Below are 15,291 nucleotides of genomic sequence, written 5' to 3'. Positions count from 1 at the left end.
CAAGTTTTTAGTGAAGGTGGTAGAGAAAATACTGATGCACTCACTTGCTCACTCTCACTCACTCACTCACTCACTCACTCACTCACTCAGTTACTTACTCAAACATTTAATAAATGACATGTGAGCTACTTTCTTGGTGAAAGTGAAATAAGTAGGGCCCTTGGGCTACTTGTTGGAAGTTTCTAAGTACCACTTTAATGCAATTTAAGAATATAGAATGTCTCCCAGAAAGAGGTTCTATAATTATTTCAAGTGACACAGGGAGAGGGGAAGTGGGGAAGTGGGAGGCAAAAGGACCATTCAAGAGGGAAATTAGAATAGTAAATTTCTTTTCTATGAAGAATTCTTGGAAAAAGTACCTCTCTTTAGTTGGAGTATGTGCCAAGCAGCTGAAATCAAACTCAGGAAGGATGTTACGGCATATGCTTTTTTAAAATCATCATGTGGGACCAGTATATGTTTTGGTGTGTTCAGTGCGGGTAGTCTTGGTTCTCTTAAACTTTCACTATTGCCATTTGGCTAGACCAGAAGTTTTGCCAGAATGATGTTCTTCCAGCAGTGACCTGAAGATGGCAGCATTGGGCGCCCTATCTCATTTTCCTAAGCCCAGGCCCACAGTAGTACATCCCACTGCTGCTCCACAGCAGTGTTTGGATTTCAGGTTGTCATTCAGACTTTCTTCTGCTTAATGACTGTATATAAGTAAATGACTCTGCTTTTCTTCCGTTGGAGAGATCCATCTATCATTGCTGTTTTGGTTTTCAGTTAATGATTATATGTAATTATATTCAAATAAAATATTTATAAATAATTACCTTTAATTAGTGGTGTGTAAAATTTGGAATTCATGAGCATCAGCTTTAATGAAAGGTACCCTTCAATTTGGGAGGTGTTATTCCTACTATTATTATTTGTTTCTGTTTAAAAAACATTAGTGGCCAAGACTCTGCTGTTCTCTTTATACATGTTCTTCCAAAGCTCAGGTAAGGTTTTTTTTTTTTTTTTTTTTTTCTGTTAGATTTTGTTAATAGGTAGATCATTATTTGTTAAGTCTCTAAGGAATATATTATAGACCCACATCTGGAGAGTGTTCTGAGGAAAGCAGGTGCTATTTTCTTAAAGTTTCAAGAAGCAATTAATTTTTTGAATTCTCAAAGGTCTTCAAGGGGGTCACAGAGCCCATCTTTTTTTTTCAAGGTTCATTTATTTATGCATACAAGAACTGTGGTACAGGCCAGCGGTACGGGGCTGAGAGGATTCCCCAGAGACAGAGTGAGGAACAGAACAGGCAGACTGACTGAAATACACTGCTGAGGGGAGCAGCGGGCGAGACAGGAGAGGTCTGCTGCCCCATTGTGTCACCTCCCTGGCCGGGGATTGAACTCGTGCTACAGCGAGTTCTGCTTCACAGTGCAGAGACTTAACCCCTTGTGCCACCAGGGAGGCCCCTACAGAGCCCAACATTAAGGAGACTTTGCATTTAAAACCAGATGGAAGAAATATGCAGTTGTATCCTCCTCCTCTTCTCATGCCCCAGAGAGCTCTACATTTGAGGTCTTCATCAGTCCTGACAAAAGAGAAAAATTATTTTGAGCATGTCTGTGATTCAAACTTTGCTAACACCCAAGGTTCAGGTGCATTTTGCTGTTTCTCGATGTGCACACATGGAGCTGCACATGGAAAGTTGGTGTGTTGTATGCAGGGTGCTCACATAGATTTGGCATTCTGTTCTATTTTATACCATTCAGCAAAAGGTCTAATTCTCTAGTAGAGTGGACTGTGGAAGCAGCATCTAGGCACTTTCCTTGGTTAAGGACAGCAGGAAACCAAAGGGGGTGAACAGATGGAGCTGTGTAAGGTCAGAGTTTCTGGAAGGACTCCCAGGTGAGGTATGGGCCAGAGAGCACTCCGCGTGATGGGAAGAAAGACACTCAGTGGCTCTTTTCCTTGAATCTGGAATCACATGGAACCACAGGTATACTGGTAGATGTAACTTCAAATCTTTAGTCTCATTGATATGGGCCTTTCAATGCCTGTCTCAGAATAGAATGGGATGCCAGATCTACGTGAACACTGTGTGTAGGACACACCAGAATTTCTTAGGGACACTTTCAGCCTGTTTTGATTTGGATTATAACCATGACCATGATTTATGTGTGCATAGAAACAGTGTAAGGAAAATAAAAAAGGCACTTAATAGATTAACCTGGCTGTAGCTGCCTCTGTATGTATATTTTGAAGACTATTGAACGTTTCCCCCCACCACCCCATCTAACTCTTCAGTATTTAAGTAAGGCTCCAAGACTTTCACATTATATACTATAAATTCAATATAAATTTGGGAAATCAGCCAGACCCACTAAGATGTCATGTAATTCTAGTTTTACTCTTTTTTAGAATTTCATTTCCCCATTTTTCTGCTTGTAAGGGAAACTCATGCATCTATTGCTCTTTTACCTAGAAAGTTTAAACTGTGACAGATGTTGAGCTCTTTAAAATACTGAGCTCTAGATCTCTTAAATGTCATCATCTAAACTGGTCCTGGGTAAATCACTTCGTTTCCTTGAACTGGAATTTTCCTTTTAGTAAAATAGGAGGTTGAACTTTTAGGCCTCTTGTTCTGACTATATGATCACTTCTGTTCATTGTGGCCAGGATTGTGGAAACTTTTTTTGGGAGGATAAACTTGAGGCCTGTATTTTAATATTTCAGTTCAAAGACATAGCTGTTATTTTTTTTTGGCTATTTTCATATGGCTCCTAAGAAACTGACTTCACCCAATCCCCTTCCACTCACCACTCATCTCTTGGCTGCTGCTGCCTTCTAATGAATCTCTCTGCTCTCACTCTTGTTCCACTTCAATTGATTCTTTACTCAGCACCAGCACCAGTGTGGTCTTTTGAAACTACACCAGAAACTGTCTCTCCACAGTGGACTACAGTGGAAGATGACGGATGCTTTTGTAGTGGGAGAGCTATGGTGATCACGCCTGAGGGGAGAAATCCTGTACTGCCAAAAAGCCAAAAAAACCAACTTAACAAGAATGTAAAGCAATCATATTTCATTAAAAAATAAAAAATAAATTGAAAGTTAGAGTTAAAACACAAGCAAAATATCTTCAAAAAAATAATCAAACCAACCAGAATATGTCCCTCTCCTGCTTAAAACCTTCCAGTAACCTCAGGTTGCTCTTGGTAATACAAATCCATTCATGCTAATGGCCTTTGCTCTTGCTATTTCCCGTGTTGAGAATACTCTTTACCCTAAATCTTTGCAGAATTGGCCTTTTTATTTCTTAATGATATGTTGATTTTTCAGCAGGCTGCAGTTTAAATACCCCCAGAGAAGCCTTCCCTGATCTTGCCATCTGAAACAGTCATGACCTCTGCTTAATATGGTTTGATGACTTATACAGCATATTCCAGTTGATATTATCCTGATGTTTGGATACCTAGTATCCAAAAATATATTGACTTTTGTTTGTTGTCAACAAGAACAGAAGCCATTATTACAGGCCTCCCCTGGTGACTCGGGCAGTTGAGCGCAGCGCTGTGAAGATGTCCACAGCTTCTGCAGTGCAGGTTCGATCCCGGCCAGCCAGCGCGAATCCCATATGGCGTGGCAGACCTCTCCTGTCTCGCCCACTGCTCCCCTCAGCAGTGTATTTCAGTAGATCTTCCCGTTCTGCTCCCCACTCTGTCTCTGGTAAATCCTCTCACCCTCCCGTGCCTCTGGCCTGTACCCTGGTTCTTGTATGCATAAATAAATATATCTTTACCAAAAAAAGCCATTATTGCCAGTCTTATCTCAGTAGCATATGTGCTTCATGAAACCAAGGAATTTGTTGTCTTGTTCATTGTATATCCTTAAAGGTTAGAGCACAGGGTGGCATATATAAGATGCTTGAAGGAGTGTTTATAGAATAAATGAATGAATAAATGGGTGAATATCACATAGCTAATGAGAAGCAGAACTGAGGCCAGAAGTTAAGCTTCCTCATGCACTTCTTTCTTCCAGGTAATGCTGCCATACAACAGACCAATTGTAGAGATCATTCTTCACTGTTTATCTATTTAGCCACCAAATATTTATTGAGTTCTGGTTATGTTTCACTTATATTCAGTATCCATGGCTCTCAAGCAGGGGTCCTGTTCCCTCTGCCCTGGAAACATTTTTCAGTGGCTGGAGACATTTTTGTTACTGCTGGGGGGTGGGAATGCTACAGGCATCTATCGGGTAGAGGTCAGGGATGCTATTAACATCCCATGGTGTGTAGGACAGCTCCCTACCCCAGCAAGGGATTGTTGCATCCAAATTGTCAATAATGCTGCAGTTGGGAAACCCAGTTCTAGACGAACATACAGAGGTAGCTGCCCTCATGGAGTTTATAGGCTATATGGGGAGGCAGATGACAAGCAGTAATTTCATACAGAAAGAAATTAAAACCATGTTCAAAAAGTGGCATGATGGAAAAGAAAGATGAGTCAGAACAGAGTAAGTCTGTACTGGTGGGCACTGTGCGTGGTGATGGGAGTAGGTTGGACAGTGATTTTAGCCTTTTGAGGAGGTGAATCAGGAAAGAAAGTGTTGCTTCAAGAGTTTCAGCTCCATGATCTGGAAGGACTAGTACTTAGGTCCAAGGGATATAACCTCCAAATAAAAATAGAGCATACTGCCAAAGGTTGGGAATAATATTTATTTTTGTTCCTTTTCAGGGATGTTTAAATTCTCTTTCTCGACACCTTCAGTGCTCTGTCGTCACTAATGTAGGACAGTTGTTAATTCGATGCAATTTTTATTGCTCATTGTCAGCCTCTCACTTTTCTCTCAGAGCAAAAACAGTGTGATTTTAGCCTTTCTTAAGAGCACTGTGAGGTTTTTTTGGGTTGTCGTTGTATAGTGACTTCTCTTTGCCTAGATTGAGTTCCTAAACTCAATGGAAACACTTGTAGGTTTTGGTGTCTTAGGGAAGCTATAGTAATTGATGTTGGTAAAACTCAAGAGAGTGAAATGGTTCTTACTATATATGTATTTACATATATATATGTATCTATGCACACATACATATATACTTACACATATGTAAGTATATCTCTGTGTGTGTGTGCTTAACACAGATATGTACTTAAGGTTTCACTGAAATGGCTCATACTAAAATTTTAGTTTTGGTAATTTAGTAGTTATATACTTGCTTTTTTGGTCTCTCTCTTGTTTCTTTACCACCATTGTTTTTAACAAGTATTGGCACCTAGTAGGTACACGACAAATGTTTGTTGAATAAACAAACTACAGAAAAAGCATTTTGGGATTACTGCATTCCAAATTATATTTCCACATTTGCATGAACTTATTTATGTCTCTGAAACACAACTTGGTAAATATAGTAGCATATTCTTATAGTGTTAGCATTGTAACATATGAATTCATTTCTAAATTTGAGTTTTCTGATTTTTAAAATTATTGCAGAGGATATGTTATAACTCATGCAATTTCTGAATCGAGGAAGCATAAAACTCTTAGTTGTTTAGACCTTTTCCATATACTTTTCAGCAAAGGAGGGATTATTAAACAAGAGAATAGATTTCAATTAATTTTCTGCCTGTATTTAAATATAGTTAATGAATAAAAATGTATTTACATTGAGAGTGTCGAAAAAATTATGCACAGTATACCTTTTTATTTTGGGTACCATAAAACACTATAGGGGAGTTCACTGGTTCATTGGATATGTATCCATTTTTTTTTTCAGTGCTATTTCTTCACAATTGAGTTTGGCCTTTGTAAGCAAGAAGGGCAACTGCGGGCATATGGAGCAGGACTGCTTTCTTCCATTGGAGAATTAAAGGTATGAAGCTGTGAATGAAAATATCCTTCCGAAGCAAACTGGTTCAAGGTCATGGGAAATATTGATTTGTTTGTCTGAGCACTTTTTCTCGCAGATATCCTATAAATATTTAATACAGAGGATTTGGCACCTTAGATGTGGGTGCTGACCTAACTTTTTGCACTTCTGAAAATGGGTCATGTCTTTCTGGGCCTGTGGTGTGACTCAAATGGATAGCAGGCATGTGGACAATCAAGAGGAATGACAAATGTGTGCTCAAATGTTGGGTAACAAATGACTGGCCTAAATTTGTGCTGAAAAGTGGGCAGTGAGCTAGCAGCGATCCCACTGATTATAATTCCCCTTTAAGTGTGGGTCGGCTACTCTCATTTCTTTCACCACCCCACCCCTCCCATGGACTCCCCAGCATTTACTTCCCAGAGGGAAATTTGAAGTTGTTGTAGTCTCTTTAAAGTTAATATATTACAACATTTGTGGATCTATACAATTTGAGAACAAGGAAATAAATGAGCATATGTTCAGAGAGGTATCTATATGTAGTGATGCCTAAGGAATGCTATTTTTTGGCCCCAAAATACAGCAAAATGATGATTTATTCAGAAATGTTTGGGCCCAGGGCATTCTGATAATTCAAATACTCTGGCTGCTTAAGAATGGTTATCTCTACCACTGGAGGATAGCAAGTTTTGATGAATTTAGAATTAATTTAATATATAATCTGGAAATGTTACTGAAAATTATTTAATCTTTCTTTGATTATTCAGACTAAGATAAGAATTATGGACTTTTGTAGGGTTTTTATTTTGCACATTGATTCTTTTTTTTTTTTTTTTAAAGATTTATTTTATTTGTACAAGAGCAGGGGTACAGGCCAGATGCACGGGAGGGTGAGAGGACTCACCAGAGACAGAGCGGGAAACAGAACACGCAGACTGATGAAATACACTGCTGAGGGGAACAGCAGGGCGAGACAGGAGAGGTCTGCTCACCATGTGGGTTGCTCCGAGGCCTGCGGGGATCGAACCAGCACTGCTGAGGCTGCGGACAGCTTCACAACGCTGTGCTCAACCGCCTGCACCACCAGGAAGACCCCTGAATGTTGATTATTCTTACACAGTATAATTGGGACATATATGATTGTTGAGACACCTTGGTTTTTAATTCTTGAAAGCTTTATGGTTTAGCTCTGGTTTGAGTCTTCTTTATGACTGCACTCATTCTTTCTTTCATTCCTCAGATATTTGGCTAAGTACCTACTAGGTTCCATGTACTGTGCCAGGCACTCTACAAATACAAATAATGATAGGTACTAAAAGTATGAAGAAGATAACTATCTCAGTGAAAATTTCAATAGAACTTAGTATTTTGGCTGCTTTGGGCATTAATTCACTTAATTCTCATAATAACTCAATGAGATAAGCAATATTATTATCATAGATGAGAAAATTATGGCATAAAGACATTATAGAATTGATCCAAAGTCACATAGCTAATAAGTGTTGGAGCCAGATCCAAAGTCCAGGTGGTCTTGACTCCAGGATCTGAGTTTTTTAAAAAAAATATTATTTTATATATTTTTTACGTAATTTTTCACTTTTGTAGAATGTATGTATTTTCATCTAGGTTATAGTCCCTGTGCAATTCCCACCACCCATTCACCCATGAACTATCACCATGGTCCCTTGTGCTCTTCCCATCCCTGTTTTGATCCTACTCCCTTCTCCCCTCTGCAGAACGTCTCTGGTTTATAGTTGCCTGTTGATTTTATTTTATTTATTTATTTATTTTTAAAAGATTTTATTTATTTATTTATACATACAAGCACTGGGTACAGTCAGAAGCGCAGGAGGGTGAGAGAATTCACCAGAGCCAGAGCAGGGAGCAGAGCAGGCAGAAGGACCGAAGTATACTGCTGAGGGGAGCAGCGGGGGCAGGAGAGGTCTGCGCGCCATGTGGGACCCTCCTCCGGTGGCCGGGGAGCAGCCGGGGATCTAACTGGCGCTGCAGAGGCCGCGGGCAGCTTCGCAACCCAGCGCTCAACTGCTGCGCCACTGGGGAGGCCCTGCCTGTTGATTTTAATTTTTGCTTTATTATAGTTACTTTTTTTTTTGACTGATCCCTTAGTTGGATATTCTACATTCCTTCTGTAAGTGAGACCATCCGATATTTTTCTTTTTCTTTCTGGCTTATTTCACTGAACATGAGGATTTGAGTTCTTAACCACCAGGTTCTACTGCTTGGGATCCCTGTTATCAAGGAATTTACATTCCAGTACAGGAGATAATACACAGTGACAAAAATGCCTGGCACTTATCAGGCCATGCCTGGGAAGGTTTTCAGATGAGGGCCTTGCTGCCCAAGCTGATTCTTGAGAACTGGGAAGGCTGACTAAGCAGAGGCTGAGAGGCACAGACCCATCAGCCAAGGGCAGTGTATGTGCTCTTGTCAAGCCCTGGCCCCTTTAGGGAGCTGCCAAGTCTTGACAAGACTGGAATAGAGGATATTTAACATCACATAAGGCTGATGGAATGAGGTAAGATAATTTTGCTAAATTCTCAACAACAAAAAAACCTATTTAGGATTAAACTCATTGCAGTGGCCAAAGCTCACAGAAATAGCATGATGTAATGTCCCTGTAAGACCCACACCTTCCTTAGAGAGTTTGCTTCTTGAGGTCCTCAAAATAGTCAGAAAAAGAGAGGGCTCTTGAGCTACATCTATTTACATTTTCCTGAGAGGACTTATAAATTATACAAGAAACAAAAGAAACAAATCTCTTATTGCCCCAACTTTCGACAGGCTACTCTGGTGGTTAATGAGGCATGGGTAGGCAGCATTGGGGTGAATCTGCTGTTTTTGTTCCTGTTGGTGTGAATAGAATCATCTGGAAATGGAAATCACCAGAAATATGTACAGCGAAGGGCATTGTCTGCCATGAATCTTCTTGTTCTGGTCCATCAGCTCTAGTCATTAGCATTCTTCCATTCTCAAATTTCAACACTTTAACATGTCTGTGATTGCTACTTTGGGCCATTGTTATAATTCAGAAATTACTTCTATAGAAATATCTTCTGATTGTTCACAGAGAATAGATAATATGAGATGCTCTCCTCAGCACCCCTTTCCTCACCCCGCCCGACTGTAAGCATCCAGAGGCCCCTTCTTGGCTTCTGAATACTTTCAGCTTTTATTTGAATTAACAAATGATAGTCCTGGATTCAGATAAGAATAATTTTATTAGTAGCATTATAAAATTCCTATGTAAACATGCTTACAATTTTGAATGCAGTTATGCAGTTAGCGTTTATGCTCAAATATTTTTTGTGCTTCCATTTGTAGCCCTTATGTAGGTCCCAACTAAGTTGTTGGAGGTTTAAGTGTAGTCATTATAACCTTTATGTAAGTAGCTATAATTTATCTTCTTTCCTTGAACTAAACACATTTTATTTTTTTTTTTTTATATTTTTTTTTTTTAAATATTAAATTTTATTTTTATGTTCCCCCATACAATTGCAAACGCCCCATTCTGACCCCAATCCTTCCCCTCCCGCCCCCCACCCCCAAAAAGTGTCTCTGGTTCATAGTTTTTTGTTGATTTTGATTTTCACTTTCTTATATTCATTTTCCTGGTCCCTTATTTAAGTTTTCTAGATTCCTGCTATGAGTGAGACCATCCGGTATTTTTCTTTTTCTTTTTGGCTTATTTCGCTGAGCATGATCCCTTCCAGTGCCATCCATGTTGCTGCAAATTGCATGTGTTTATCTTTTTTGAATGCTGAGTAATATTCCATGGTATATATGTACCACATCTTCTTGATCCAGTCATCTATTTTTGGGCATTTGGGCTGTTTCCAAAGCTTAGCTATTGTAAACAGTGCTGCTATAAACATAGGAGTGCAGGTGCTCTTTGGAATTGATGTTTCTGTGTCCTTTGGGTAAATACCTAGGAGTGGAATTGCTGGATCATATGGAAGCTCTATGTTTAGTAGGTCCAGAAATCTCCACACAGCTCTCCATAGTGGTTGGACCAGTTTGCACTCCCACCAACAGTGCAGGAGAGTTCCTTTTTCTCCACATCCTCGCCAACATTTGTTGTTGCTAGTTTTTTTAATATGTGCCATTCTCACTGGTGTGAGATGGTATCTCATGGTAGTTTTGATTTGCATTTCCCTGATTACGAGTGATGTTGAACATTTTTTCATATGTCTGTTGGCCATTTGCATTTCCTCTTCAGAGAAGTTTCTTTTTAGCTCTTCTGCCCATTTTTTGACTGGATTATTTTCTTTGTTGTTGCTGAGTCTCATCAGCTCTTTGCAGATTTTTGTGATCAGTCCTTTATCATTAGTGTTGGGTGCAAAAATGTTCTCCCAGTTGGTGGGGTTTCTCTTTGTTTTTGTTATTGTCTCTTTTGCTGTGCAGAAGCTCTTTAATTTGATGTAGTCCCAGCTGTTTATCTTTCTCTTCACTATCACTGCTTTGGGTGATGTGTCTGTAAAGATGTCTTTGATGTGCAAATCCCGTAGTGTTTCGCCTATATTTCCTTCTATGTATTTTATGGTTTCAGGTCTTATGTCTAGTTCTTTAATCCATTTTGAGTTGATTTTTGTGTATGGTGTGAGGTAGTGGTCAAGCTTCATTCTTTTGCATGTAGCGACCCAGTTTTCCCAGCACCATTTATTGAACAAACTTTCTTTGCTCCAATGCATAGTCTTTGCTCCTTTGTCAAAGATTAGTTGACCATAAATCTGTGGGTTTATTTCTGGATTTTCTATTCGATTCCATTGGTCTGTATGTCTGTTCTTGTTCCAATACCATGCAGTTTTGATGATTATGGCTTTGTAGTATAGTTTGAAGTCTGGGAGTGTGATGCCTCCATTTCCTTCTTTTTTTTTCAGTAGAGCTTTGGCTATTCGGGGTTTTTGGTGATTCCATATGAATTTCATCAATAATTGTTCTATTTCTTTGAAGAATGCCATTGAGATTTTGATTGGAATAGCATTGAATCTGTATATTGCTTTTGGTAGGATGGCCATTTTAATAATGTTTATTCTTCCAATCCATGAGCAGGGGATGTCTTTCCATTTCTTTGTGTCTTCTTCTATTTCTTTTAACAGTGTTTTATAGTTTTCTTTGTATAGGTCCTTTACCTCTTTTGTTAGATTTATTCCCAAATATTTGATTTTTTTGTTTCGATAATAAAAGGGGTGGTTTTTTTATTTCTTCTTCTTCAGATTTATTGTTTGTGTATAGGAAGGCTACTGACTTTTGCGTGTTGATTTTGTATCCTGCCACTTTACTGAATTGATTGATGAGTTGAATTAGTTTTTCTGTGGAGATTTTGGGGTTCTCTATGTATATTATCATATCATCTGCAAATAGTGATAGTTTGACTTCTTCTTTTCCTATTTGGATTCCTTGGATGTCTTTCTCTTGTCTTATTGCTCTGGCTAGGACTTCCAGTATTATATTGAAAAGCAGTGGTGAGAGTGGACATCCTTGTCTTGTTCCAGATCTTAATGGAATTGCTTTCAGCTTTTCACCATTGAGAATGATACTGGCTGTTGGCTTCTCATAGATGGCCTTTATGATGTTGAGGTATGTTCCTTGTATCCCAAGAATTTCAAGGGCTTTTATCATGAATGGGTGTTGCACTTTGTCGAAAGCTTTCTCAGCATCTATTGATATTATCATATGGTTTTTATATTTCTTTTTGTTGATGTGTTGGATAACGTTGATTGATTTTCGGATGTTAAACCATCCTTGTGCCCCTGGAATGAATCCAACTTGGTCGTGGTGAATTATCTTATGGATACATTGTTGGATTCTGATAGCTAAAATTTTATTGAGGATTTTTGCATCAGTGTTCATTAGGGAGATTGGCCTATAGTTTTCCTTTTTTGTGTTGTCCTTATTCGGTTTTGGTATTAGTGTAATATTGGCTTCATAGAACGTGTTTGGTATTGTCCCTTCCTTCTCAATTTTTGGAAGAGTTTGTGAAGGATAGGCACTAATTCGTCTCTGAATGTTTGGTAGAATTCATTTGTAAATCCATCAGGTCCTGGGCTTTTGTTTTTGGGGAGGTTTTTAATTACCATTTCAATTTCGCTGCTTGTAATTGGTCTGTTTAGGTGTTCTATTTCTTCTTTATCTAGCTTTGGGTGATTGTAGAGTTGTAGGAATTTGTCCATCTCCTCTAGATTGTTGAACTTGTTTCCATATAACTGTTCATAGTAGTTGCTGATTATTCTTTTTATTTCTGCTGTGTCCGTTGTGATTTCTCCTCTTTCATTTATGATTCTGTGTATTTGTGCTTTCTCCCTTTTTTCCTTTGTGAGCCTGGCTAGGGGTTTGTCTATTTTATTTATTTTTTCAAAGAACCAGCTCTTGGTTTCATTGATCTTTTGGATTGTTTTTTTAGTTTCAATTTCATTTATTTCTGCTTTGGTTTTTATTATTTCTTTTCTTCTACTGGTTCTGGGGTTTTTTTGTTGTTCTTTTTCTAGATCTTTGAGCTTCGAGATTAGGTTGTTTCTTTGAGTTCTTTCTTGTTTTTGATGTGAGCTTCTATTGCTATATATTTTCCTCTTATTACTGCTTTTGCTGCATCCCATACATTTAGGATATTGGTGTCCTCCTTGTCATTCAATTCAATGAATTTTTTAATTTCTTCTTTGATCTCCTCGTTAGTCCAGTGGTCTTCCAGTAATGTGGCTTTTAATCTCCATGAGGTAGGATAGTTCCTTGTCTTCTTTTTATGATTTATTTCTAGTTTGATGCCTTCGTGGTCAGAAAAGATGGTTGGTATGATTTCAATCTTGGTGTATCTGTTGATGTTTGTCTTGTGCCCCAGTATGTGATCGATCCTGGAGAATGATCCATGTGCGCTTGAGAAAAATGTGTACTCCGTTTTTTTGGGGTTTAGTGTTCTATAGATGTCTGTTAAGCCCAAATGCTCTAGGTCCTTATTTAGAGCTTTAGTTTCTTTACTTATTTTTTGTCTTGTTGATCTATCCATTGTTGATAGTGGTGTGTTGAAGTCTCCCACTACATATGTGTTTTCTCTGATGTCTGTTTTCAGAGAGGACAACAGTTGTCTGATATATTTTGGTGCTCTTTCGTTTGGTGAGTATATGTTAATGAGTGTTATTTCTTCTTGAAGTATTGTCCCCTTAATCATAATGTAGTGACCATTGGGGTCTCTTTTTATTTTTTTGAGTTTGAAGTCTGTTTTATCTGATATAAGTATAGCTGTTCCTGCTTTCTTTTTGGCCCATTTGCTTGTAGGATTGTTTTCCATCCTTTGACTTTGAGCCTATTTTTATCTTTTGTAGCTAAATGTGTTTCCTGGAGACAGCAAAAGGTTGGGTTTTGTTTCTTAATCCAGGCTGCAACTCTGTGTCTTTTTATTGAAGAGTTTAGTCCATTTACATTTAGAGTTAATATTGATATGTTAGCATCTGTATTTGCCATTATGTTTGTCTTTCCTTTGATTTTATTTATTTATTCTTTTAATAACTTTTTTTTTTTTTTTGGTCTTCTTTCGTTGTTATTCGTCCCTCTGAGGTTCTGGCTTTAGGATTCCTTGTAGTATTTTTTGGAGTGGGGGTTTAGTTGCAATGAAATTCCGGAGTTTCTCTTTGTCTGGGAAGGTCCATATTCTTTCTTCATGGAGGAAAGAGAGCTTTGCGGGATAGAGTATTCTTGGTTGGCATCTGTTTTCTTGGAGTCTGTTGACTATGTCCCTCCACTCTCTCCTTGCCCGTAGTGTTTCTTCAGAGAAGTCTGATGTCAGCCTGATTGGTTTTCCTTTGAATGTTATCTGTTTCTTCCTCTTGTCAGCTTCATTATTTTTTCCTTGTCCTGGATTCTTGGGAGCTTTACTATTATGTGTCTTGCTGTGTTTTTCCTTTCGTCGTGGAAGTTTGGTGTTCTTCTTGCTTCTTGTATATCAATTTTCAGCTCCTTCTTCTCATTTGGGAAGTTCTCTTCAATTATATCCATGAATATTTTCTCTGTTCCTACATCTCTCTCCTCTCCTTCTGGAATTCCTATAACTCTTATATTTCCTTTCCTCATGGAGTCAGATAGTTCCCGAAGTCTTTCTTCATTCTTTTTCCTTCGTACTTCTCTTTCCTTTTCTGTTTTGGTTCTTTTTATTTCTATGTCTTCAAGATTACTTATTCGTTCTTCCATTTCATCTATTCTGCTTTCATTGCTTTTCCCAGAGTTCTTTAGTTCCTCCATTAATTCTTTGATCTCCTGCATTTCTCTTACTTCCCTCTTTAGGGACTCAATTTCCTTCTTCTGATCTATCACTTTTTTAATCATGGCAATTTTAAATTCTCTTTCTGGAAGGCTCAGAAGTTCTTCCAAGTTGCTGTCGTTGCAATCTGGGGAGTGGTTTTCTTTTTGTGGTGTGCTTCTTTCCTGAGGAGTTTTTAGGTTGCGTGTGGTTCTTCTACTCCCTACTGTCTGTTTTCTAATTTGTCGTATGCGTTGGGACACTGTGTTGCTCGGACTGACTGACATCTTGGGTGAACTTCTCCGCTCCCCTCTGGCTCTTCCAGGAGCCATCTCTGTCTTCTGGGGGAGCTTTCTGCTGGTTTTAGGCAGTTTTTACTGAAGAAATGTCCCTGTTCTCAAATGGCGAAGCGGGATGCAGTCCCTGCGCCTCCGGTTTCAGGCACACTCTTCTGCGCACCCGGTCTGCCCCGGACGTGGGTGCCTGCTCCCTCTGTGGGCTCAGACTGCTGGTCGGAAGGGGCCTGGCGTGGAATAACTTCCCGGCTGGCCACTGGGTCCTCCAGAAACCTTCTGCCCTTTTCAAGCAGTCTTAAGAAATGTCCTGTTTTATAGGGTGTTAGTGACTTTTTTTTTCCTGGTCGCTAGGTGGCGCCAGAGATCTCTCCTATTGTCCTTGGGGGGCTGTTTTTCGCCTCCCCCCACCCCGTGGGACAGAGAACAGAGCGGGAATGGTAGGGTACACCTCAACAGCTTTGGGGTGCTGTGTCTGCCTTGTGCCCCACCGTCGTGGAGAAACCACGCCCCGAATTTTCGTGCCCCGGGTCTCAGTTCAAAGCCCTCAGTTCCAGGATGCGGGCTGTAGCCCAGTTCAGTGGCACGGGAATGGCGCCTTTTGCACAGCTCCCGTGCCTGGGCGCCTGGTTCCTGCTCACTCAGGGAGGGACCTTCACCTCAGTGAGGACCTCCGCGCGTCTCCCCGCAAGCCTAGGTCGCAGGCGCGGGGACCTGGGCAGCCGCGATCCAGGTCTGCACTTGCTTTTCAAGCTCCCTGAGCGCGCCGCGTTTCCGCGCCAGCTTACCGGCAGCCCGGGCTGTGTGCGCGTCTCCCGGGGTCTTTGTTCTTCTCTAATGGCGCCCGGAGCCGTTCGCTCACCGCCGCGGCGGATCCTGCAGGGTTCGCCTCAGCTCCCGTTCACGGGGTG

The 15,291-nt window shown here is 39.8% G+C and overlaps 1 protein-coding gene across 1 annotated transcript in view; it reads left to right on the top strand.

The window, feature by feature from the left end:
- TPH2 (tryptophan hydroxylase 2) overlaps positions 1-15,291 on the top strand; it is a 111,347-nt gene that overhangs the window by 86,371 nt on the left and 9,685 nt on the right. Inside the window, exon 9 of the mRNA XM_037515247.2 lies at positions 5,750-5,845. Within this exon, the coding sequence (XP_037371144.1) occupies positions 5,750-5,845 (96 nt within the window). The remainder of the gene's footprint in view (positions 1-5,749; positions 5,846-15,291) is intronic.

Source organism: Talpa occidentalis, unplaced genomic scaffold, assembly GCF_014898055.3.
Source record: "Talpa occidentalis isolate TD23 unplaced genomic scaffold, MPIMG_talOcc4v2.1 talOcc4.16, whole genome shotgun sequence".
NCBI classification, from domain to species: domain Eukaryota; kingdom Metazoa; phylum Chordata; class Mammalia; order Eulipotyphla; family Talpidae; genus Talpa; species Talpa occidentalis.
This window is presented reverse-complemented; position numbering and strand designations above follow the sequence as displayed.